The sequence below is a fragment of the Homalodisca vitripennis genome, chromosome 1 (genome assembly GCF_021130785.1).
Source record: "Homalodisca vitripennis isolate AUS2020 chromosome 1, UT_GWSS_2.1, whole genome shotgun sequence".
Classification (NCBI taxonomy): Eukaryota; Metazoa; Arthropoda; class Insecta; order Hemiptera; family Cicadellidae; genus Homalodisca; species Homalodisca vitripennis.
In genome coordinates this window covers 30,827,315-30,851,146 of record NC_060207.1, presented here as the reverse complement: position 1 = coordinate 30,851,146, position 23,832 = coordinate 30,827,315, and the positions used below count along the sequence as shown (strand labels likewise).

Sequence of the window (23,832 nt, the reverse complement as noted above, 5' to 3'; positions counted from 1 at the left end):
TGTGTTATAGCTTTGTTTGCTTTTTGTGTTACTTCTTAATGATCTGTGTTTTGTTACTAATCCCAACAGTTCTATAGCTTTGTTCAGGTGTGGATTAAAAATACTAAAGAAGTTTACTTTTTCTGTAGATAAAAGTAAGCTGGAAAGCCATAACAATAATTGCTATAAAAATGTGCAAGTTCTAGAGTTTTCTAAAATGTTTGCAAGTCTATTGTATTTTATGGATTTCAGTTAGTTTGTAGCATATGTTTAAAATAACTGTTACGGTTATGTCTACTGTCTGAGGGATGTGTTTTATATCATTCACTTAGTAAGTGGAAGCATGCTAAACCTGTAACCTAGAAGTCAATCTCTTGCTACCAATTGATACAGCTTTTCCTCTGGCAAGGAGTGGAATGTGTGCTTGTCTCTAAAGGAGAGTGATCTCATGATGTTATTTTGTGTTAGAATGAACTTAGAGTCTGAATAAGCAACATGCTCTGGTCAGGAGAGCCCCAAACAAGCCTAACAATGCTCTGCTGTTGTTAACACTCATGTGAAGGTAATGTCTCGTCAGGCTAAAAAGGAGAATAGTCAAAAATTAACTTTATTGTGTTGCTTGCATGGGGTTTAATATAAATAATTTATTCTTTTTCAACTACAAGTATTTATTATTTAAACATACATTAAAAACAAATTATATATATATATATATATATATATATATATATATATAATTTGTTTTTAATGTATGTTTAAATAATAAATACTAATAAATAATAAAATTAGTGCCAGAAAACAGTAATTTTAAGTAAATTAACTGTAGGAATTCTCTAATTTTCACTTGTAAAACTAAAATGCTTCAATTTAGTATTCATTGTATACTGTTAGTTTTTTTGTAACATTAAATGTTTTTTGTGTACAATGAAGCATTTTTTGTATTTTTCAAAAGTATATATATATAAAACAGATAGTTAAAATTCTGACAGTAAATTGATTTAGATATTCAAAACTTTTGAAAAATACAAAAAATGCTTCATTGTACACAAAAAACTTTTAATGTTACAAAAAAACTAACAGTATACAATGAATACTAAATTGAAGCATTTTAGTTTTACAAGTGAAAATTAGAGAATTCCTACAGTTAATTTACTTAAAATTACTGTTTTCTGGCACTAATTGATATTACCTTTCACGTTTATTCTCTATTTCAACAACTTATAAATACCAGAAAAAATCTAAAACAACTAATTAGTTGTTTTACATTTTGTCTGGTAATGTATTTTATGTACATTTACATTAATTTATTTTGTGTATGGATAATGTAAACAAATATGGTTCTCAAAATTGCGTAATGTTATAAAAAAAATAAGAATAACAAAAATTAATTGTGGTTCAGATACATAGAAAAAATTTTTGATTTATTATTTTGAATAAAATGCCAGTACTCACCGAATTTGGTTGCAAACTCAGGTTTGCAAGGGAGGTGTTTGTTTTCTTTGTAAAAATATCTGATCAGATCTTTAATTTTTATAAATTAGTGAGAAATTACAATAAAGTAAATAGTTATTTGATGGACTAAAAATAAGTCCCCACCACTTTCTTTATAGTGTAGATTCCACTCAAAATACATTTCCAATTGGCAAAGAGCCTAATTTCACAGTCTTATCCACTTTCTACTACAAACTAGATTCTCATAAAAAGTCCATAACCTTATTTTTTGAGAGAGGTGATAGGTCAGTCAGTTTGTAATGTAAGATGGTCCATAGTCTTCCAGCAGGTATCAGTTAGTCTAGGAAGGTAGAAGGAGCTAAGCGGCAATGACGTATGGGCCTCCTCCACAAATTCTAGGGATTGGTTTCTCAACACCCGTTTCCAAATAGTTCATTTAGTCTAGTGTGCAGAATATATTCAGATTACAGAAATTACCCAGTGCAGAACACATCTCAACAAAGAGTAAAAAAGCAATTACGTAGCAGAAAACACAGAAGAGGAAGTAAAACGTAATAGTATGGAGAACACGTAATTAGAGAATTATTGATTTACTTTTATTTATTTATTTTTAGACAGTCACAAGTAAAAGCTGTCACTGACATCTTTGACAGAGCCATACAGTGACATAAACTATATCTGTAGCTCTGTATGTTGGCCTCTAAGACAGATAGTTGTAAATTAATTAATAAAAAAAATACTTTTTACAATTTATAGCATTAGCAAATAGGGACTGTACCTGAAGGACCTGAAGCCACCTTGCACACATGCACCCCCACGCTCATAAGTACAGAGGGTTGGGGCCAGCTCAGTACCTGTTGTTTTCCGTCATGGGGTATTCAGTTACATGTTAGACTCATGACTAAGCAATACTCTGTGACAATTTTGCACTAAGTGACTAACACGTTGGCAATGTGGCCGGTCCAAACCCCTGCACTTGTGTGAGTAGTATCATCGTGTGTGGGTGTGAAACTGCCTGGGCCCAGCCACACTCCCTATTCGCTAATACTATAAAATATTTTTGTAATTGAATATTGTGGTGTTGGGGTGAGTTATTGTTCCTTATAGAATTTGAGTATAGTTGTTAGATGGTTTTATGTAAATTCCTTTGCTTCTGTATAACATTATGGTAAAATGTAGTTAGTTTAAATGATCGAAGAGACTATTTGGTTGTTGACTACAAATTACAGGTCAACTACCAACTATTTGGAGACTATTTGGTTGTTGATTTAATTAATCTCAAAAATTACTTAATTCATTTTACATTTTACATTCATTTTTGTTGTTGTTCAAACAATTAGGTTATGTTAAATGTAATTTTTTAAATTTCACTGTTTTTTTCAACTCAAAGTATTGTCAAGTGTAAGAGTTTTGGTAGAGTAGAAAGAGCTGACTTACTTTTACCAAGAAGAAGAGGAATAACCTTCTAAATTTGGTAAAGGTAAGCCTGTTCTTCCTGCCTTATCAAAACTGTTGTAATACAATTTGGCATTTTACCCTCTTTATTCAACTAAACCTATTGTTTAGTTGGAGTTACTAATGCTTAAATTTGTCAATATTTTATTGAATTTGTTTATCTTTGGTCCCATTCAAAATGCTTTACTTACCAAATTTGTTTTGTTAGTATGAAATTGGTATTTTGTGTTTGGCGTTCACTCAACTTTTACATGTAGAATAACTTCAGAACACGTCGCAATTTGTCGCTGTAATTTATATTTGAATATGAGATGGATTAAGTGTCAGCTGCGTGTGGATTCCTGTTGATTTCGCTTGAAATGCGAGTTTCACTAGTTCAGTCTGTGTGAGGGGTGTCTGCTTCTGTTGCCTCTGTGTTGCTGGTGGCTTGATCTGATGGAGAAGTTGACATTAACTCGGTTGTCTGGCAGTTTGCCCTCAGGTCGCACTTTCTCCAGTGTCTCTGATGATGAGTTAGGTTATGATTCTCTTTCTTTAACCTGTGTTCCAACTGCAGCTCCAAAACGACATAAGAGGAGCAGGTGAGAATAACTCAGATTTGATTCTGCACTGGCTAAAACTAAGATAAGTAAACCTCAACTATTCTAGTACAGTTGTCTGTTAGAGTTGTAATCTAACTATATAGTCAAGTACTTGTTGTGGATTTTTTAATTATTTGTAAAGGAGTGGGCTAAAACACCTATTAATTCTCTCTAGTAGGCTGTGTTTGAGACGGGATCAACTTGACTCATGTTGTAGACAACGTAATAAAGTTTAAACAATGTACAAAATCTATTGTCTCATACTTTTAATAAATCATTTAGTCTCATAAAGGTTTAGTATGAAGAAAATGATTGAGGAGAACTCGTAGACTGTTTCTACTCCACCATTCACTAAGGATGACAACACATCAAGATATCAAGACTCTACGCAGAAGTGTTGACAGCATTCATGCACTTGAACTACTATACTATTATGAATAAAGTATATTTAAGTTTAAATCAATTGTTCTAAGTTACACGATAGTCTTCTTTCTCTAGCTATCCATTAGCAAATGCTCATACAAGTTTAGGATAATAGTTAATGACTGCATCATTATATCTAAAGATAAATGAATGCTAAATAATTTCGTTCCCCATTATGTTGAATATTCAGTATTTGTTTAATTTAATCTAAGCTCTATTGTTGTGACACTATAGTAAGCAAAACAATGTCTACTAGTACTTTAAATTGTTGTTCCTAATGAAGTAAAAGAATAAGTATCAAATGATTCATCTAGGTTAATAAACACAGTGTGGTAAACTAATGTCCTCTGTTTCAGTTCGAGTCCTGACAGCCTGACGACAGAGCGGATGGATAACAAGGCAGTGAACACGTCGCCCAGTGCTCTGTACAAGCTGGTGATCCCCCTGCTGCGCTGTGAGGTAGCAGACGTTAGAGACGCAGCGGTTCACGCTCTTGGCAAGGTCAACTCGGACGCTTTAAAGTGAGTACATTGCACCAGAAACCAGTGACAAGAAGTATGCATGAAAAGTGACAGTAATTTTACAAAACCACTAAATTATTTTTTTAGGTTGACTTATATAATCCTGACTTGTCTTTAATAAAAAATATGGCAGTTAAAATATATTTTGAAAGGAAACAGACATAAAAAATATAAAAAAGAGCTCTGCATGGTATGATTTATAGAATGAGTGTAGATTACTATCTAAAGTCAACAGGTGCTTTAGCATCCAACTAAGTTGTAATGTGGAAGTTTGTTTTTTAACTTTTTTCTTACAGTGGGAAAATCCGGGTTAAAGGGCCAATGTCGAAAAATAAAGAACAGCACTTTTTTTGCGGAATAGCACTTAAAATACATATCACAAAAAATATAATACACTATATACGGTTTAATTTTTCAGAAAGAATTTTGTTAGTTTGAGTTGTGTCAGCTGTTTCCGTGCCATGCAGTCACGCAACCTTTTCAACATGAGAATCTCGGCTGATGTTGTCTCTTCTTGTTGCTTGAAATAAAACATTAACTTGTCCAAACGAGATGCTGCTTCTGCATGTCTTATAACTGTGATATTTTCAGTGATTTTTTCATCAGTGTCCTCCCTGTTATTGGCATCTATATCGTAACAAGCCGCAATACATGTAATTATGGAGCTCTACGAACAGTCTAGTAATAAAAAAAAACATGTGCTCCATGTTTGGCAGTCTAGGCGTATGACTAAAAGCTAATTTAAAATTTTCCTGAACTTGTCCAGGTTATCTGGAGATCCGACTTAAAAGGGTCCAACTTAACGAGGTTGCACTGTATTTGATTGATATTTTTATATTGAGGATAAGTACAAAAAGGGAGAATAATCATAATATATTCTTGATGTGACCGAACTTTGTTGCAGAGATCTGATGGAAGAGCTTGTGGTTTATATTCGAGAAGCTGTTGACAGAAAACAGGAGAACATGCGCAGGAGACGTAGGAGAGATGCCTTGCGCCTACAGCTGGTTAAAGTTTTTGAGTTAATTGCTGGTTATGGAACTTTTGGAGTTAGGTAAGACAATCAGAATTTAAATTTCATTTCAAAACTATCTAACCTTTAGAATAAGTATTTAAATTAGATAGCTATGTGTGTTGTGGCTGTTTCAGTTCTTGTGTACTGGAGAGAGATTCACAATCCTTACATCCCACGATAGTCGAGTATGTGGACGGAGCGAGGCTTTGTCTTGAGGCTGAACCTGACAAAGAGGCTTTGAAAGATATTAAAATCCATTTCTGCAACTTCATTAGGAAAATGCTCAAGAGTTTTCCACGTGAGTTTAACAAATCAATTAAATTAACAATCATATTGTTATTTTAGTTGTTTGTATTAATGAAATTGTAAACATGCTATAGTTTTTTTACACAGGATTACATACTATAAAATTATACATATAAAAATAAAGTTGTGAATTGGTTAAATTAATTTTACAATCCAAGTTTTCTGATGATAACACTAAGGCTTTTTTTGACAACAAAATTTTTGTGTTTATTACATGTCTAAATACTTATTGTAGAGTGTAAATTTGTATTTTTAGGTCAGTAATTGGTGATGAAACAGTGATAAACAATCCATTTAGGTATATATTTATTCTAACATTTATAATTTGTTTCAGTGGAAACATATCAAACGTTGTTAAAGAGGGATCTGCGGCGCAACCTTTTCGTTCTGTTTGCCGGCTGGAGTGGCAGTTTCGGTCGATCATTGGCCTCCGCCCTGACCGGTTCTGCTGGCCCCAGCTCCACAGTCCCTGCCACCACGGCTCCGGAGCCTCCTGCTGAGGAAGAGGAACAGCAGTTCTGTGCTCTTCAGGCCATGAGTGCAGTGCTCTGTTGTGGTCCTTGCTTCGAGCCGTCGGCCCTTGCTGAGGAAGGCTGTCTCTATCCTTGGCTAGACTCACTCCTTGCTTCAAAAGATGAAAAGGTAGGAATTTAAACTTTACATCCATGTTTATGCTAAATTAAATTACAATTTTTATGATTTATTGATGAAGTGTTTATAGGTATATGTATTTGTACAGTTTTTATCCATAAATAAATCAATGCCGAAATAAAAAATCAACTCAAGAAGTGTTGAATTGTATAGTATACTTATTTATTTGCTGTCTCAACGGTCATATACACATAAGATTTCCGGTTAAAATTAATTGGACCTTACAAAGACTTTACCAAACTAAACACTTTTTATTTGTACTTAAAAAAGCCATTCACTCTTATCATTGTGTTGACAATGACACTGCTTGACTGGCAAGATGAAGAGTTTGATCCTCCAGCTGCCCATCAATATTATTGATGCGATTCCCTCTTTTTTAAAATACCATCGGTACCAGATTGTACAGACTCAGGTATTAATTATTTATTTGAACGTAAAATCAGACGGAATTTTCACATGAATGTTGTATACATATTCAGTATACAACGTTTACAACCTACTTGTTACTTTACAACCTACTTGTATTCAAATTTTTTATTCTGCTGTATATGAGTTTTGTTTGTTTACTAGTTCCATATTTGATCAGCTGAGGTGCTACATAGTCTTATACACAGTCAATTGTTGATGCCATGCTTTGAGGTTTTAAGCCCCAATATAAGTCAAATGTTTTGTCCATTATCTTACTGTTGTAAATATATGTTTTATATCTTTAAACTCAAAATTGCTCCTTGCTGCACAGTTTCTCATAATGAAAAACTACTAAAACGGCATTCACAAACAAGTGTAGATAATGTGTGAAAAAGTGTTAAACCTCGTTTTTATTCATTAAAAGAACTATACCAAGTTCAGTCAAAAAGGTGTTTTTTTACCCATTTTTAGCTTAAAAACTATTTTACTAAACGTAAAATTGACTTATAACTTAAAATATGTTATAAAAAATTAGCATTTTTTGTTCACTTGTGCAATTTTAATAAACCATTAACCCTCCGGCTGGCGCGCATTTGAGCCTTGACTGGCACCCTGTTTTGAAGCTTCGTGCAGAGTTTTTAAATTTTTTTTCCTGTACAAAATTAATTATTGGAGAAAACACAAAAGTGTTATACATCAAATTACTCTGCAGAATATGTTGTACAATATAAACATAATTATAATTTGACTTACCTGAATAATGGTGGATGTTTGATGGTCAGAACTCAAAACTTTTTTTGTCAAAAAAACACTTTTTTGTATTATGCCATTAAAAAAAACTCAAAATTAATTTTATTTAAAAATCTAAACTATGCATAATGTTCACTTAATTATGTACAAAAAGAAAATACATAGTTATAAACACTTTTATTTACAAATAAAATTACAATTGAAAAAAACAAGACTATATACAAACACTAACAGTTGCCGAGTCGCGTCACGCGGAAGTAGTCGGGAGCTTTTAGCGGCCAGTAAAAGAACAAATATTCATATATATATATATATATATATAAGTGAATACATTATTAGAAGGCTTGGGATCTTGTGATTAAAGTGATATAACTTTTATGCGATTCGAGCGGTAATTATCGGAACTATGACGTAATTAGTAGACGATGTTTAATGAGTCGTATATTACGACTCTGCCAGTTCACGGCAGGAAAAAATGAGTCGTAATTTACGACGGTGTCAGCCGGAGGGTTAAGGGGTTAAGCAGCAAACAGCACCAGATATAATTTGAACTATATTTAATTAGCTAAATATTCACTAAATTCTCTTCAACATGTGATAAACCCTTAGTGGTTTAAATAATGTTTTAAATTCTATTTAGGTCATAATAAGAATACATGAGTTTTCTTGTTTTGGGAGTGGTAATTTAAACACATTTGCATACTGATAAGATAAAGTTGTGTGTTTTCACTGATGAATAATCTCCATTTATTACAAACTTTGCTGTTTACTTTGTTAGTAGGGTTGGGCAATAACTAGTTAGAGAGCCAGTGTTCATTGAACAAACTTTAGCTACCAATGTTTTTAAAATCTTTTTCAGTTTGGAAAATTTGATAGGAGAATGTTTTTAAATCTAAATAAAAATAGTTATTAAATAAAGTTTGATGAGTTGCTGTTATATTCTGATATCTGATAAGGCATTATTATAATGAATTTGTTAATTATATTTTACTCATGCATATCTTAGTTTTAATTATTAAGTAAATACTCTTTTTGTTACTTGCAAATAATTTTTAAAATTTTTGTAATTGACTCATTGGCTGAGCTTTAGCAAAGCCTATCGTTTATGAGGCTGGAAAAATTTCATTTCTGTCTATCTGTCTGTCTGCCTGCCTGCATGCCTGTCTGTCTGTCTGTCCGCATGATATCTTGAAAACAAACTAACCTATAGACTTGTAATTGTGCATGAGGCTTCATTTCTATATGAGAAACGCTGAGTTCGATGATGGTGCATGTCACTCCATTTGATTTGGTGGAGTATTGGCGAATAATTTTATATTAGTCTTATGGGTAGAAAAAGAAAATGAGAAAATAGCAGAATAAATACATTGTAAAAAACTTCCCAATACATCAATAAGAAATTGGTAGTGCCGATGGCCGAGTGGTCTAAGACGTTGGACTTTGGGTCTGAGTTAGAGATGGCGCAGGTTCAAATCCTGTCTGTGGCCGTTGCACTTTTTATCAGTACCTTGGACCTAGTACTGTATCAACTCTCCCCCTTGTTCTGTTTGATAAGATCCTCGCACAGGTCAGTGGCCGGCCCATGAGGACGGACAGAATAAGGTTTAAAAGGGGAGATCGGCCTCTCCTCTTTAAAAAAAATTCACACGTGATATATTAACACATGTAGCTTTATTACCCCACACATACAACATATTTTTATAGTAACTTCATGTAGGCTTATTATTTAAATACTTATATGAAATTTAATGAACAAAAATTGTTGTGTATCAAAATATGTAAAGTAAGATTTCATAAGTAGACTTAAAATTTTGCATGAAACTTCATTTCTACAGGAATGTGTCATATTTGTGCCAACTTCTTTTTGTTAGTCTATCTGTCTGCAGGATATGTTGAGAATGAAATGTCATTTGCATGTAACCTCAGTGAATGAAGCCTGTTACAACTCGAGGTGTTGCATATTCCTACCTTGTGTTCATTAGTACAAAAGATTGTTCATTAAGTACATTTATAATTTTTTTTAAATAGTTGTTTTAATTTTTATCTGTATTTAATTGTTTTATTTAATGCATAATATCTTCAATCAAAACAGAAGTACTTTGTATGAAAATTCGACATAATTCGTCTATAAACAGGACACTTCTTAACAATTTTTGGAGAAACAAAGATGTAAAATATATAAAAAAAACACAGCAACAAAAATCATATGTAATTAAGTTAATGTTTAGTAATAATTTAAAGTTGTATTTGAATAATTTTGTATTATACAAAGAAAATTATATCTACTACAAAAATTTAGATTACTAATTGTGTAATTTAACACATTGATAAGGAGGACAGTTGCTGCTACCTAACTGGCTGTATAAAAGTTGGTAAATGACATGTGTCGCAGTGAAGGTGTTAACAATATATACTGGAGCTAGAGATGTATTAAAGTAAATGACAACTCTATATATATATATATATATATCGTAAATATTTTCAGCTATATATAGAGTTATCTCTTAGTTAGCATTCAACATGTATGTTACAGTACCCTTTAAACACCCTTCATTTTAACTTTTTAGTGCTAAGTTCTGTAAATTTGGATACACTCCTAAAAGGAGAAAACCGATTAAGACATCTAAAAATTACAGTTAAAAGGTCACCAGAACATTAATGGCTTAAAACACTTACTTCATTACTAAATATTTTATCAAAAATATGGTTTGAATATAGAAGTTTTATAAAACTCCAAGATACCAGGATTTAGTTTTGTCAGGAATGTTAAGCAATATTATAGAACAAGCAACTAGCAAATTTTGGTAGCCTAATAAGTACAAAGTAAGGTCAACAAGTTCCTGGAATATGACAATTATTGTTTATTGAATATATGTGAGGTGATTTTATCTCATTATTTTCAAAGTACACTCTTGCACTTATTCAACATTTCATACAACTGTTGAAAACCTTCTTGGAATCCATTTTTTGAAAGCTCCTTCAGTTGAATTGTTACATTTTACATCACCTCATCTGAATCAGCACAACCTTGTCCTTTTGATTTCATTTTTATTAATAATAATAATAAACATTGAATTACAAAAAGGTACTTGCTCCACCGGGACTCGAACCCGGATCTCTCACTTGCTGAGTGAGTGCGCTACCACTACCACATAGCCCTTACGTGTTATGATTCAATTATTTTGCATTTGGCCATTTCTATCATATATATGTTTAAATAACCAAAGAAACATAAGATCAGAAGACCAAAGACCTGTCAAATGACTTTGATTTACATTAATTAAATTTGTATAAATGGTAATAGCCTAATTTAATTTAAATAAATATTTAATCACAAAAAGTACTTGCTCCGCCGGGACTTGAACCCACATTATATATTTGTATATCATACTAGTATTTAAAAACTCTTAATAATTAACTGAAAATGATTCATCTATGTTTAATATATAAATATAAAATAATTTCAGTAAGTTTTAATATGATTAAATGACAGAATTAAACAGTAGATGATACTAAAATAATAAAACATTAGGCTTTTGTAAAATTAGTTGTAAAATAAAATCTTAAACTGGATTAATAAGTTATAAAACTTGCATTCTTTAATATAAAGAGTCTCAGTGACAGATATTTTAAACTTTTTTCTGCAGTCACAAGATACAAATCACTAAACACAACACAAACACGTATTTTATCATTGATCTATAGTCAGTAGAAAACTCACACTATTTGTGAAGAAAATCTATTAAAACAGAGTTCCAAACTTCTAGAAGAAACTGTTGGAAGAAAACATAAATTAGAGTATCGAAAAACAGGTTGCTGAAAGAGTTTATATAAGAAGATTTTATTTATGAAGAATGAATTGAACTTTCCAACAAAGAGCTATAATTAATTTATTTTGGAAATACAGTTGTTTATACTTTTAAATACAATTTAATAGATAAATATTAAATATCAAAACTTTTTGATTAATAACTGTAATGCTATTATTAAGAAAATGATTTTTAAATATAATATGGAAATATTAAAGAGAGTGGCACATAAGATGTGACAAGATGTAACAATTTTCACAACACACATTGTTTTGTGTAGTAGTACTTGGCTGTGATATTATATCTTGTCTGGAGATTAGCAAGTTGAGCCTATTACAAACAAGCTGTCATAGCCACATCTGTTACCTGGGTGTCTGATAAGCTTAACCAGGCAGGAACTGTTTTACTAATACTGGCTGTCATCGTTCTTTACAGCTATTTACATGGGAGGTAGCATAGTTTCTGTTTGGTTTAAATTTCCATTTCATAACATGTGAATTTGTGTAATTTATCCATCCTTAATCTGCAGATATAGGTCATTAACACATTCACTGTGTTCACATTATGCTGAGTGATTTTAAATGTCTAATAATACTGCACACATACTAGGTCACATGCTGCAGTCAGCATGTTAAACAATGGTGATTTTTGTCCTACATCATCCAGTAAATTTTGTCCTACATCATATTTTCATTAGTTTGACACACTTAAAACAAAATTTCTGACAAATAATAACCATAAACAAGCTTACTTTTTGGTGGAGAGTGGTGACTTTCAGCCCCTTTATCTAGTTGTCTGACTGTCATAAAACTGTCATTTTTGTGTCTGACAGTTAGTTTTAAATGTGTTAAGCCAAGAAAAACACAATCAGGGAAAATAATATAGTTTGATATTTGTAACACATTTTACTTCCTCAAATTTGAAACTTCTCCAAAACTGGTGTGGTCTTTCTTAGAGAAATTTCTCTACTGATTTTAAGAAACCCCAGGTTGTGTGCTCCTAGACTATTAGCCAGTGGGTGTTCTGCCCTTTCACCCACACGTCCCTTTCTGTAACCAAGGAGACACTATCTTAAAGTTCCAGACCTGTCATCTATACCAAGTCTATCTTATTGTATCCACCTTACAAATCATTCCAATGTGGTCATGTAACCAGGCAGGAAACAAACATATAAGTAGACTGATATAGAATCCCTGTGCTATTTTTTATGTTGTAAAATACAAACTATTTGTGCTTTTCACACTGTTGAACTGTTGGCCAGTTTAAATTTTAAAACTGACATTCAGCTTAAACACTAATGGCTCAAAGATACTCTACATTCTTAGTTTAAAGGCTCAGCACTCTATATTTATAAAGATGCCACTAGTGGTTATATAGTACAATTGCGGTTTTCTTTGACTCTTGCTTTTGAACTTTTGCTGAGAAAGTCATCATGGGAAAACCAATAGGAATATTATATGATCCATACGTTTATCGTTCATACTAAAGTACAAAGTACTTGTGTCAAAAAGAGTAAAACATACTAAGTAAGCCAAAAAAATGAATTTACTAATCTCCTGTCACAGAGTCAAATCCAAACCACTAAGCCAATCCAGCCAAGGTCTGGTCAATCTTTGAAGGCCAGTTAAACCTCCTAAAAATTAGCTCAATAAGCAATCACTGTCAATGTGCTCAGCCCGATACACAATCATATGATGGATCAAGAGGCATTCTCCATCAGGATTTCAATGCATTGCCCAATCCTGTATGAAATCAGTTCAAAAGGACCAACTAACTCCTTCTGAGGAAAATGATTTTTTCTTCAGTAGATGCAGTTTTCGGAAGTCCCTAACGTTCATCATATCCCAAGCTCTTCTGGCCATTTTTAACCTTCGAGCTGGCAGTTGAAATGTCCTCAAGTGGCAGGCCATTTTGAGGTGTTTTGCAGTAGTATTGGTTTTTAATTTTTTTTAAATATAATTTGATTATAAACCTATATGTATTACATATCATTGTTTTCACAAGAAAATTTACTTTTTATTTATAAAAATAAAAACCCCAATATATAAGAAATTTATCACTTTTTTACTAAGTTTGTTTTCAAAAAATAAAAAAGGTATGTAAAAGTGGTGGGGGTGCACCTATAAAAGACATATTGTGTGAAAAAAAAATATTTCCAAAATACCCAAAATGTTGAAAATTTTTTATAGTTTTAGAAAATGTATAGTTTACTACATTTTTTTTATGAAAAAAAAAATTATAGTTAACAATTATGAAATACTCTAAACTGAAGAAAGTACAATACGGCTAAATTCGTTGCTATGGATACGACTGTGTTATAAAATTCATCAAAACCATAATTATTACTCGAAAAATTCATAAAATACGTTAAAAGTAAGCCTATTAAAATAAATAAAGAAGCTTTATATCATGATCATCGCATATGAAAATGATCCTAAAGCTAACTAAAACTATCACAACACTGCACATAGCCTAGAATACAAAAGCTCACTAATATATTTTTTCACATATATTTTTTCATAACATCACAAAATAAACTGATAAAACACAATCTACGAGAATTTATACGCATAAATAAACACACTTATTACATAAAAACACTTATTTCATGTAATAAACTTACGTTTTAGATGGACAAGAATAACACGCGACCGGGTAACAATACAACAACAATGGCCGACTGTTTACAAACAACTCTCGTTTTCAATATGTCATACTTAAATCATGGCATACAAAACAAAACAAAATACATCGACTAAATCAGCAACTATTTCTGATTCCAGTGGTATATGAATCATTACAGTTTAGTTCGTGTATTGATTATAACAGATGTCAAACGGGCACGTGTCAAATCGACTGATTTTCAGGTGACTGCCACTACAGAAACATTAATATCGACTGATAATCAGGCGACTGCCAGTTGTAGAGTTGAATTCACCCAGATAAAAATTTCACTTTAGTAAATGATCGTGCAGAGTCCCCATACACATAATCCACCTCTTCTTAAATTTTTTAAGGTGTATTGCCTTTCAAAAGCAAATATTAAAATGGCAGCGTAAATACTCAATTTTGTCCATTTTCACAAAAAAAACTCATCAAGTCACTCAAATGACAAACTAAAACCTGTGCGTCCAAAATGGCTAAAATTTTAGTGAGTAACTGTCAACAGATAAACAACAAAATTCAGAAGCTTTTATTTACGAGTGCTGCCATATTCACGTGAGATCAGAGTTGTCAGATCACCCTCGTAAAAGTCTTAATTTTTCTTACCAAGTTGCAAAATTTTGTAGAATGAAGTTTTAATTTTTACAACAGTGTTTTCTCTATATGAAGGTCCAACATATTGAAACAAAATATATAATATATATATATATATATAGATATATATATATATATATATATATATTCCAAATTTTAGCTTTACAATCTTCATAGTTTCTGAGAAAGATTGTGTGAACTTTGAATAATAAATAAAATAAGGTCTTTATAGATGAGCAGATTTCAGTTTACGTAACGGTTTTTATAAATAAACTCATGGCAATAACTATAATTTATATCTAAATTTAGTTACATATATTTACATATACAGGGTGTTCTGAAAAAAGGTGCCCATAAGTCAGGGCGTGATTCCTCACATCAAAATAAGAAAAAAAGGTCTAATTAACATAGGTCCGAAAATGCTTAGTTTACCAAGTTATACAGGGTGAAAGAGATTTCGTCTGAATTTCAGTTCCCCTGCTGCACACGAAGCCCTACGGGTATTTGTTGGCTGTTAATTAAGATGTACAATTTAGCGTACTTTATGTAAAATGAACTGAAAAATTGAATAAAACCGTTTCCAGACCTGTAGCTACAGTAATTTTTAAGATATGTGACGAAATACGCGAAACTGGTCCCGAAAAACAAGTTACATTTAGGTTTTGAAGCAGATTTACTATGTTAAATCTATATATATAAAAATGAAACTGTTCGTGTGTAACAGCATCACTCACAAACGGCTGGACGGATTCGCCTAATTTTTTTAAAAAATTTGTTCGTCTTGATCTGTAGAAGGTTATAGGATACTTTTTATCCCTTTCCCGATTCAGGATTCCGCCCCACTGGTTACAGAAATACCCGTAAGAAATGCATTGCAGCAAAACATATGTTATTAAGTGAAAGAGTCTTTTTCAAATTTTTTTATCAGCTGTTCTTTGTAAACATATATAATGCGACAAAAAAATTGTTGTTATTTTTGACAGTAACTAAGTAAAACATAAATATTTTTGACGTTTCTATGTAAAACAAACATTTTTTGACATTTACAACGTGTCACAAATGTCAAATTTTTGATAAACGTGATTTGATATCTTTTTTACAATTTCCAAGAACAGTGTTATTTTTTCCATCAGTAAAAGGTTTAAAAAAATAGGCAAGTATTTTTGTTTTCTCATGTAAATATTCTTTGAAGAATGTTTTTCTCAACATTTTTTTTTAAAGAATTCCTTTGAGCAGTTTTTGACGAATTTTATTGGAAAATAACATAATGCCGCCAAGAAAAAAAAAGTGCTTTAAGCCGTCACAGCGCACGTGCGATAGCAACAAAACGAATTTCGTAATAATCAAAAGCAACGACCAGCGCGCAAAGGTAAACGAATTGAATCGAATACGAACATCAGCATCAAGAATGATGCTGTCGCAAGAAGAAAGAGAAACATCAAATTTGAATGATAGATTGAGAATGCAAAGTAATCGAGCGGTTACAAACAGATCAGGCGATGCACGACTTCAACATGACATGTATAAAAACAAGCTTTTAATTAACGATCCTTCCAGCAGACTACAATCAACACCCAAAAATGAATATCGGTCACATGAATGTAACTTGCCCACATTGCCATGCACGGAAATTTCCAAACGAAGGCACTAGGAATGTGTTGCAGCAACGGGAAAGGTGTATCTGCTACCACTTCAAGAACCTCCTGAGCCACTTTTGTCTTTAACATCCGGAACAACTCCCGACTCTAAAAACGTTTTCTACAGGATATACGAAAGTACAAACTCTTGCTTTCAGATGACATCTTTTGGGGCAACCAAAGTAGTTATGTATATTTGTCTTTAAGATACATTTCTGATTGAACTTAAAGTTTGAGTGTTAGACCACTTTATAATAAAGTACGTGTACGTGCACAATGGCCATAAACATAAACAGATTTTCTTGATCGTGGAAACAAGGCTAACTCTACATCTGCGTTGTAAATATAATTCAATTAAACCAGAAATTCACATACACGGGCAAAGCTTACGAAAAGCGTGCAAAACCGCGGGAAACAGCTAGTGTACAATAAACAAAATATTTTTTCACGGTACTTGTAGAAAATTTAATTTCGAAGAGAAAGATGTAAAATAAGTCTATAATAGACAAACGCAAAACTTTAAAAAATAATCCTTAATTACATACGAAACGCATGAAAAATAGACAAAATCTGTTAAGCTCTCTACAAAAGTGTAATATTGAAATTAAAACAGCTGTTTTATTAAAACAAATTAATGAGTTACTATTATTTTTTATCAAGTAAATATTTTTAAACAATCATACATTATCATACATAAAAAAGTTATCTGAATTATCATTCACAAAAAAGTTACACTTGTCCTTAAAAAAACTAACCACGTCACAGTAGATGTTCAAAATGTTTCCCCTCATTCAAAATACAAGCATCCAGCCGTCTTCTCATAGACTGCCGAACTCTTTCGAAGATCCCAGGTGTCTCACGTATCCCTTTGAATCCCGTTAACAATCCTTTATTCGCAACTCTTCTATGGTATCCACAGGCGAGTCGTAGACAAGCGTCTTTAAATGTCCCCATAAGAAAAAGTCTAGAGGATTGAGGTCAGGTGACCTTGCAGGGCCATGCTACTGGGGGCTCCTCCGACCAATCCATCTGTTTGGATATGCTTCATTTAAAAAATTCTCTTACTTGTAATGTGTAATGAGCTGGAGCTCCATCCTGCATGAAACCACATGTTGTTGCGTGTGTATAGTGGCACATCTTCGAGTAACTCATTCAGATTAGTCGTCAAGAAATGTAAATAATTTTCACCATTGAGCGTATCAGTAAAAAACTAATAAAAATTTTATCACCCAGAATAGCAGCCCATACGTTTATAGAAAACTGATATTGGTGACGGTTCTCTGAAATAGCACGTGGATTTTTCAATTGCCCACATGTGAGTATTGTGGGTGTTAAGAATAGCCATTCTTGAAAATTTTGCTTCAATCAGTAAAGATAAATGTAATTTAAAAAATGTGGAATTTCTGCACCTTTGGATAAGCCATTGGCATAGCTGAACACGAGGAAAGTAATCTCGAGGCAAAAGAGCCTGGACCCTTTGATAGTGATAAGAATGCAACTGCTGCTCGTGTAAAATCTTCCAGACAATTGAATTACTAACACCGAAATCCAAGGCTAGTTCTCTAGTACTTCTTCCAGGATGGATTCTCTATTTCGTCCAACACGCCCTCCTCCAATTTCAGCTGTACACGTTGTACGTGGCCGTCTGATCTACCAACTTTTCCAGATTTAAAGGTTCCCGTCTCGCTTACCTTCCTATGAATGGAAGAAAACATTTTATGAGTCGGTAACTGTCTATGAGGAAAATGTTCCTGATAGAGTCGTCTAGCCTGACGACTGTTGCAATGTGCAAGACCGTACATTAAATGCATGTCTGCCATTTCACCATTAGTGTACATAATATTACATATTACCTGCCATGATGAATAAGATATTTATTAGCTATCAAAAAATTAACTTCAACGGCACTCGCACTAACTTGTATTAAAGTACAGATCAACACACGCACTTAATGAGCAATGGAAAAAATAGCTGTTTGTAATGTTTATTTTAAATTATTATAAACAATGTTACATTGTTAAAACATATGTTTTAAATAGAAATTATTTTGTTTCTCAAATCAAATATTTTAATAAAACAGCTGTTTTAATTTCAATATTACATTTGTAGAGAGCTTAACAGATTTTGTCTATTTTTCATGCGTTTTGTATGTAATTAAGGATTATTTTTTAAAAGTTTGCGTTTGTCTATTATAGACTTATTTTACATCTTTCTCTTCGAAATTAAATTTTTCTACAAGTACCGTGAAAAAAATATTTTTGTGTTTATTGTACATTTAACATAGTAAAAATCTGCTTCAAACCTAAATGTAACTTGTTTATTCGGGACCAAGTTTCGCGTATTTCGTCACATATCTTAAAAATTACTGTAGCTACATGGTCTGGAAACGGTTTTTTATTCAATTTTTTCAGTTCATTTTACATAAAGTACGCTAAATTGTACATCTTAATTAACAGCCAACAAATACCCGTAGGGCTTCGTTGCAGCAGGGGGAACTGAAATTCAGACGAAATCTTTCACCCCTGTATAACTTGGTAACTAAGCATTTCGGACCTACCTATGTTAATTAGACCTTTTTTTTTTATTTTGATGTGAGGAATCACGCCCTGACTTATGGGCACCTTTTTTCAGAACACCCTGTATATTCTAAATTAAAATGAACGCATTATTTTAGTAAGCAGTATATAAAGTTTGAGCATGAATTTTTTAATCTCTTTTAAGTTAAGTCCCTTAGTGGTGGGTGGAAAGGTATTGTACTTCTGGGGTCCAACAATGTATAAGAAAAGCTTCTTTATTGCCTTCAGCTTTACATATGACAGCTGTAACATGTATCCTGTCTTGTGTGCTATTGTCTAATCGTCATTCATATCAACAGCTTGCAGTTCAGCTAAGAATATCCAATATCTTATGTACCAATGATACTGTTGGAGCTTACAAAGATCCCTCACTGAAAGCAAATTGGCTCGCTTTGTATAATGAGAAATGTGATTAAAGTTTCTCAGATTATAAACAAATCATAATGCATAATATTGCCTCTGTTAAAGGATTGTATGAAGCTCTTGAGTCAATCAATTTCCAAATACAGGAAGAGCGCAACTTATGGTTGAAAATACCAAGGAATTAGTCATGTACAGATTTGGTTACACAGGAATTAAGGGTCTTGTTATATTCAAAATGCTTAATTCATTCATTGTACAATGAGAAATAATGTCAACATGCTCAAGAAAACTTAATGTCAATTGTGATCCCAATAAATTTCCTATCCTTCAAACAGTTTTCACTCAAAGAAATACACAGACTGCCTGCAGTTATTTCTTCTAGAAAGTATGTCTAAAAAGTGAAAAAAAGGTTTAATCTATTATAAGATTTAAACTACAGAAAAGCTTAATTGTTTATACTCTTTCTTATTTTACATACATGATACAAAAACAACTACTTTACAAAAAACATATCATTATCCATGTAATTTTCTCTTAAAGTACAAAATATCTTAGAAAATCTATCAACATGATAATTAATTAGTTTGAGGCTTAGTTGCAAATACAATTAAATATATGAGTACCTTTTATCTCTAACAGTTTTTTGAGGGCAACAGACACATGGAGGAAAAATCAAAATTTACATGTATAAAAAACACTGCAAACTGCTTTAAAGCATTTTTCATAAGCCTATCTTATTTATATTTATAGCATGAGAGAAACTTCCATGTGAATTTCAGCTTCATAGGCATTGTCACTCACAAAATAAAGTTATCAGATATTGAGAATGTAAGTCATAAAGTTGCAATAGCCTTTTCAACTTTTTACAGGTTTGAGTTTTTATTCCTTGACACAAAAGTATGCAAGAAGCTCATTTGAATTGGAAGTTTATTATTATTTTTAACCGGCCTCTTAAAGTTTTTCAATTCAGAATTACTGTGTAAAGTTATTACAGTTTAACCACAAAATATTACAAGACCCAGCCTTATTGCGTATCAGCAGCATATCTAACCAATACAGTATGTAAATTTCATCTTCATAGACATTGTAGTTATCAAGATTTAGTACTCAGTTAATGGGTGGTATTTTGCTTATGTGTTATATTGTATCGTTTAATGTATATTGTATATATTAGTATATTTGTGTATGCTTCAATGCTAGGCTTTTAAAAAACATGGTAGTATTAATTCATCTCATTCTTTAATTTTGTAACACAATATAAGTTGAAAGGTATTAAAAATTATAACACCCATTTTATAATGAAGGACATGATATAATGGGCATTCTCTGACAAAGAGCTATTGCAAGAACAAAAGAAGTCCAGGACCTGGCAAACAATGTCCTTAACACCGTTTGTCAATGTTGTATAACCAATTTGCTCTGTGCAGAATGCCTTTGAAAAATGAAGTTCTAGTGATTATGACGTTCAATAAGTACTTTCTTTGGGTATTTGAAATTAGGTTTTCAAGGTCAGTGTTGGATTTCATTCTTTGCTTGTTATATTTCCTTGTTATTTACCTTTCTTCCTGTTATGTGGAGCACATAAAATTTAAAATACTGTAACCCTTTTAAATCATTCAGCTATCATTTTTTAAACAAGAAATACACACACATTGATACATATATATTTTAAGTATAAGATTATAAGATGATAAATACATTTTCATAATAAACATAGAAAGTAAATACTAACATTTTAATTGATGAGTAAGTAAATTAAAGTTAGAACTTAAGAAAACAATAACATATGAAAATACAGCATGTCCAAGAATTGTGTCAGCCAGAATGTACTGCATAAACAAAAGAATAAATGAGTAATGTACAGAGCAGTTTAACCATTGAAGTACTAGTATGATAGGCAATGTTTTATCTTCAGAGTAAACCCTCTTATGTTTCAACAATTGTTTGTATTTATTTTTACATATATTTAAATCTTACTTCTTTAGGAAATTTGTGGAATAGTTGAAATATTATCAAAATATGCCTGGGAGTTTACTTTCAATTTAAATGCTTGCTCATTTCTGATGGCTGTGCATGTAAGTTGTCCCATAAATTCTCTGTTGTAGTTTCTGACTCCTGAATGTCTCAGAGTCCACCATACAATACAATACAATACAATACAATACAAATTCACTTTATTCATAATTTGTACATAACATGTAACAAACATAAAATGGCGTCAGTTTTATAATATACCATACATTACAATAACCATGGTATCATAAGATAATACAAGGTGCATAATGCCTACTCAATCTACAAAATTTTTATTCTAGGCCCATGAAAAATCGGTCATTATAACAGTTATCATTATATACAAGATTACTTTGTATATTTTACAATTCAGTCCTTAAGGCTACTAACTAAAGACAAAAAACTCATCAAATGAATAAAGTGGTCTACTAATCAAATACTGCTTTAGCTTATTTTTAAAGTTTTGAAAATTGTCAATTGCTAAAATATCTTTAGGTAAATTATTGTAAAATCTAATGCCTGCAACTATTGGTTTTTTCCTTGTGAACTGCAAATTAATCTGTGGAGCTGCCAATTGATTACGGTGTCTAGTTAAATAGTTATGGAAGGTGCCTAATCTAGGTAAGCTGTAATTAGCTTTCCTTACTTCTAATATCGTGTCCATAATGTAAAGCCCATAAATAGTTAAAATACCTAAATCCGAAAATATTTGTTTCACTGACTCCTGTCTCTGTAAATTTAACATAACCCTCATAGCCTTTTTTTGTAACAGCAAAATACTTTGCAAATTAGCATTACTGGTTGCTCCGTACAAAGCAACACCAAAAGAAATATGCGAGTGAATATGTGAGTAATAAACCATTTTTAAAGTTTCCAGATTACAATATTTTGAAATTGATTTTAATGCGTAAAGACCAGAAGATATTTTCCTTTGAATTACCTGTATGTGACCATCCCAAGTTAAGCATTCATCCAATGTCAAACCTAGAAATTTAATTTTATCTACTCTTTCTATTTGTGTGTTCTGAACCTCAATTTTTGGCTGTGGACTGAGTTTATTTTTGTGTGTACAAAATGAAATATATTTAGTTTTATCTGCATTAAGTGACAAATTTTTTTCACAAAAATAATTATATATTGATGTCATATTTTGGTTTGCTATATTTTCTATTTCGTTTAGAGATTTATGAGATATAACTAGGTTACAGTCATCTGCATACAAACACATCTTACTATTTAAATTTAATACAGTATTCGGTAAACCTTTAATATAGCACAGAAATAATAAGGGGCCAAGTATAGAGCCTTGAGGGACTCCATATTTAATTATTTTCATTTTTGATTTAACAGAGGTTAGTTGCCCATTCTGAATATGAGGAAGTTCAACGTATTGTTTTCTCTCTTTAAGATAGGAAATAAACCAGTTCAACGGCACACCCACAATTCCTAAATGTTCTAATGTTCTAATAAGAGTATTATGGCAGACTCTGTCAAATGCTTTGCTGAGGTCCATAAATATACCGAAAGCACGATTACCCGAGTCCACAGAATCCAGAACTGACTCCACAAACTCAATTCCAGCAGTGATGACAGATCTACCCGACCTAAACCCATGCTGCTCCTCCTCAAATAACCCATTAGTTTCTAAGAATTCCACTAACCTAATATGCATTACACGCTCAAATATTTTGGAGAAGGTTGGCAGTATTGACAATGGACGATAATTAGTAGGATCAGTTGTACTACCTTTCTTAAAAACTGTTTTTATTTTAGAAATTTTCAGTTTTTTTTGGAAATATTCCACTCACAAAAGAAGAGTTAATAACGTGCATCAATGGTTTAATCAATAGATATTTTGCATTTTTTATAATAGGCATAGGGACATCGTCATACCCGCAGAGAATTTATTTTTAAAAGATGATATGACTTTATCAAGTTCGATTTCGCTTAAAGGCTTTATACGAAGCTGTTTGATGGGTGGATTTTGAGTATTTAAATTATTACTATTATGGTTAACACAGATAGGGAAATTTTGAACTGTTAATGGTGACTTTATATTTGGATTATTCCTCCATCCGGGGAAGAAATCAGATGCAAATCTCAACATTTTGTTTACCTGTTTGTGTAACATCTGATGTTGATCTTTAATTTTAATAATCCAATGTTATCTACAGATCTACAACCTAACATGTGAGACTGTGGTGCTTCTGCTGGAGTGTAACCCAGACATGGGTCCTCTCCTGGACTGGGTTGTGGACCGCTGCTACACGGCCAAGGCCAAGGTTGCTGATGGCTGTTTCCTGGCACTCGCCACCATATTTAGTGCGCGGTGAGTAAGACACCAATACAAGAGAGAACTGTAGCTTAGTCTTTATTGACTTTATAGATTATTATGGTGTATAAGATGTTTATAATGTAACCATGTTTAGTCTAAAAAATATTACAGGAATTGTACAGTTTTGGTCCAATGTCTCAGTTGGTTTGACTGCTGGATAGTTCTGTTGGCCTCAAAGGTTTGGATCAGTCAGTCATCGCAAGTCAATAGATATGTGAATCATCTAGTGACACGTCAACACTTCATTGACTTCTCGTTACATCTTATTTGGATTGACATGAGGAGCCTAATTAGCTTACA

General features: G+C 32.2%; 1 protein-coding gene across 4 annotated transcripts in view; it reads left to right on the top strand.

Annotated features, from left to right (window-relative positions):
• The window catches only part of LOC124359151 (protein furry), a 693,398-nt gene that overhangs the window by 63,862 nt on the left and 605,704 nt on the right, over positions 1-23,832 (top strand). For 3 of the 4 annotated variants that reach the window (XM_046811647.1, XM_046811664.1, XM_046811674.1), the window contains 6 exons: positions 3,357-3,467; positions 4,247-4,411; positions 5,316-5,465; positions 5,561-5,724; positions 6,067-6,374; positions 23,372-23,526. In XM_046811647.1, coding sequence (XP_046667603.1) covers positions 3,357-3,467; positions 4,247-4,411; positions 5,316-5,465; positions 5,561-5,724; positions 6,067-6,374; positions 23,372-23,526 — 1,053 coding nt within the window. The remainder of the gene's footprint in view (positions 1-3,356; positions 3,468-4,246; positions 4,412-5,315; positions 5,466-5,560; positions 5,725-6,066; positions 6,375-23,371; positions 23,527-23,832) is intronic. The other variant, XM_046811657.1, reaches the window with a different exon arrangement.